The sequence below is a fragment of the Helianthus annuus genome, chromosome 8, assembly GCF_002127325.2.
Source record: "Helianthus annuus cultivar XRQ/B chromosome 8, HanXRQr2.0-SUNRISE, whole genome shotgun sequence".
Lineage (NCBI taxonomy): Eukaryota > Viridiplantae > Streptophyta > Magnoliopsida > Asterales > Asteraceae > Helianthus > Helianthus annuus.
Window position 1 is genome coordinate 133412916 of NC_035440.2, and position 2832 is coordinate 133415747.

Consider the following 2832-nt stretch of genomic DNA (forward strand, 5'->3'; position numbering starts at 1 on the left):
ACAAGTAAGTTTATGAAGAAACTTACAAAGCTAATCAAGGGAAGAGAGACGAGGATTAGAGATTTATTTATTTCTTTGTCTTGTATTTGTTTATTTAAAATGAAGTCCCTACATGGACATTTTTATTTCAGTACTAGTCCCTGCGTGGACATCTTTAATTCTGTATTAGTCCCTGCGTGGACTTGTTTTTCCTTTTAGTCCTTACGTGGATAGTTAGTATTTAGTTAAGACTTAATTGGGCAATTTTGTAAACCCTAGGTAAAATGAAAAATCTTTTTTTTTTGGAATTAATATTTGTTGTTATTATCTATACTATATTAATAAGCATATCCAAGGGACAAGAATGGTCATTTGTCACTTACAAACTCTGAAGCATTGTGTACAAACGATTAAAGCACACCAACCTTAAAAGTGGATTTTGGGCGGCCAAATCTTTAACTCTAATTTTGAATCCCCGCTCAAATCCAGATACACCTAACATTTTGTTCTTTTGAATTTTGAAACTCCACCCTGCTCTCATCTCTCTCTCTCTCTCTCTCTCTCTCTCTCTCTGCTCTGAGTTCTCTTTCATCTTGTTCAAGAAAAACCCATAAAATCACAAAATGGTGTCATAGTAGAATGGAAATTGGATGCTAGATCTGGAACAAACATGGGTTTGCAAAGAGAGAGCGAGCAAATGTTAGAAAGAGGGAGAAAATCGGTGGGTTTTGGCCGCTGGGTTTTGGGTGCTAGATCTGCAAGTTTAAAGCAGATACACAACCAAGATCTAGCATCTCACCAGATCCAACAACGGCCGAGGTAAGTCCGACAACCTCCTTTTGATTTGTTTAGGTCATGCCCTTTAGTTTATGATGATGTCTGTAACTGCTTTAAACTTGCAGATCTAGGTCACGCCCAATTTTGGTGGTTTTATCAAAAGCTGCCAAAGGCTTGAAGACTTCGACATCTAATCTGAATGAGATTCAGTCTCCTGTTAACCCCGTTGTAAATGCCTCTCCCACAAAATCGAAGCTTTTAGGGTTCACGTGAGTTCTTTCGATTTGACTCTTTTTCGTTTTTTCCGCTATTAGTATGTCTGGTACGAAAATTGCTCTAATCTTTTGAATAGTTAACAGTTTTGGTAGTCTGACGAGGAATTTAGCATCTTGTTACGCGTTGATGGTGATTCAGAAGCTTAAAGTTTTACTTAACTGTGAATGCATCAGCAATCCCTTCATATTTTAATTATGTGGTTTCGATTGTTTTAAGTTATAGATTGTAGTAGTTGTTAGGCCATCCGTAGTCATAAATCCCTTTGTGGGGCGTTTTGCGACACGTGTCGTGCCACATCACACAGGGGCTTTATGGGGCGTTATATCACTAGAGCCCGTAGTCATAAAGCCCCTACCCATTAATACCTAATTATTAATTTTCGTTTTTATTAATTAATTATAAAAACACTAACTATTTTTTGATTGGTCCAAACTTTGAAATCTCCTCCATACTTGGCGCTATATATATCACGCTCCACTATTTTTTTGTCTCATAAAGCCCTTCGTAATGGTGTTTGGGGCTTTATAGGGGCTTTATGTGGATGCATAACGCCCCACTACACATGGTCTTACAAATGAAGTTACCCCCCGGAGAGACCTATTAACTTGACTTCTGTTCATGAGCGAAGTTAGACTCTGGAAAAAATGATGGATGAATAGTATTGAATACTCAGATGAAGATGAAGATCCCCAAATCCTTGATGAAGAGGTTGGTAATTGGTTATATATTTTTTATTATTTATTTTAATCTTAACATATGCAGCATGCGTGTAGGCATCGCGGTGTGCAGAATCTAGCGTGTGTTGTTAGGTATTGAGGGAATACTTCTGACTCTCACATTGTTAATCATTTGGTAAGCCCTAATTTTATGTGTTTTAGTATTTGTTTATGTATGGACCATAAATTATTGCAGGCTTTTTATTGATATTGTTGTTGATTATTTCAGTTGGTGAAGACAGAGAGTGTGGTTATTCTTTTTTGTATGGAGCCTTGCCATAATCTGAATTTCTTGAAAGACATGGAATGGGATCGGGGTTATTGGTGTCCACTTATTGATAATAGATGTTTCTTGCAATAGCTTTTTATGGTTACTATATAAATTCTTTATTTATTCTCTATGTGTGTGTTTATAAAATGAAATGAAAAGTATAGAACCAGGAGGTGATTAGTATGTTTCGTGCAGGTTCCGTCTCAAATAGAGCAGCTACAGGCCAGCCGGATCAGTGCTCAGGCCTCAGCAAATCAACAAGGTAGAAGAACTTTGGAAGACAAATCTGATGCAACATTGGAAGATCTTAAGAAGCCCAGTGTAGATGATGAACCAACTGTCATGGTTTTTCAAACTGGTAACTTGGAATTATAAGTATGGTAATTGATTATTAATAAATTGAACAAACTTGATCTTATTATTATTATTGTAATTTAATTTTGATTATATATCCAGTCGTTTCAACCTGCACCGGCACCGGTACCAACTCTGCTTGCTGGTTGGATGTCTAATCCGCGAGTGTATCTCATCCAATGATTTCTGGTAGTGCAATTGGTCTCGGTAGTCCGTCTATTTCAGGTAATCTAAATGATTGTCTACGTCGTTTTCCCATTGATCCATCAACACTTTCTGTGGCCTGTTGACCCGTTTAGCCTTTTTTTATATCTATTTGCATCTGCTTTGAAGCATCCAAGAACTCCAACAAAATCTTTCTTTGGATTACTCATTGCAGATTTTGATCATATATGCTAAATAAGGATCGTGGGGATAACTGATGAAGTTATTTCATTTCATTTTATTGCTGCAAGATGT

General features: G+C 36.9%; 1 protein-coding gene and 1 long non-coding RNA gene across 2 annotated transcripts; both read left to right on the forward strand.

Moving 5' to 3' along the window:
* The first annotated feature begins 526 nt into the window (after window positions 1-526).
* On the forward strand, window positions 527-1224 carry LOC118481053. The gene is made up of 3 exons (XM_035976141.1): window positions 527-798; window positions 882-1025; window positions 1116-1224. Exons 1-3 carry the CDS (start codon window positions 650-652, stop codon window positions 1222-1224), a joined length of 402 nt encoding a protein of 133 aa, XP_035832034.1. The 5' UTR covers window positions 527-649.
* Window positions 1225-1709: 485 nt separating this feature from the next.
* LOC110934971 lies at window positions 1710-2391 on the forward strand. The gene is made up of 4 exons (XR_002588766.2): window positions 1710-1740; window positions 1806-1884; window positions 1978-2118; window positions 2215-2391. It is a non-coding gene; the product is annotated as an uncharacterized LOC110934971 (long non-coding RNA).
* Window positions 2392-2832: the final 441 nt, after the last annotated feature.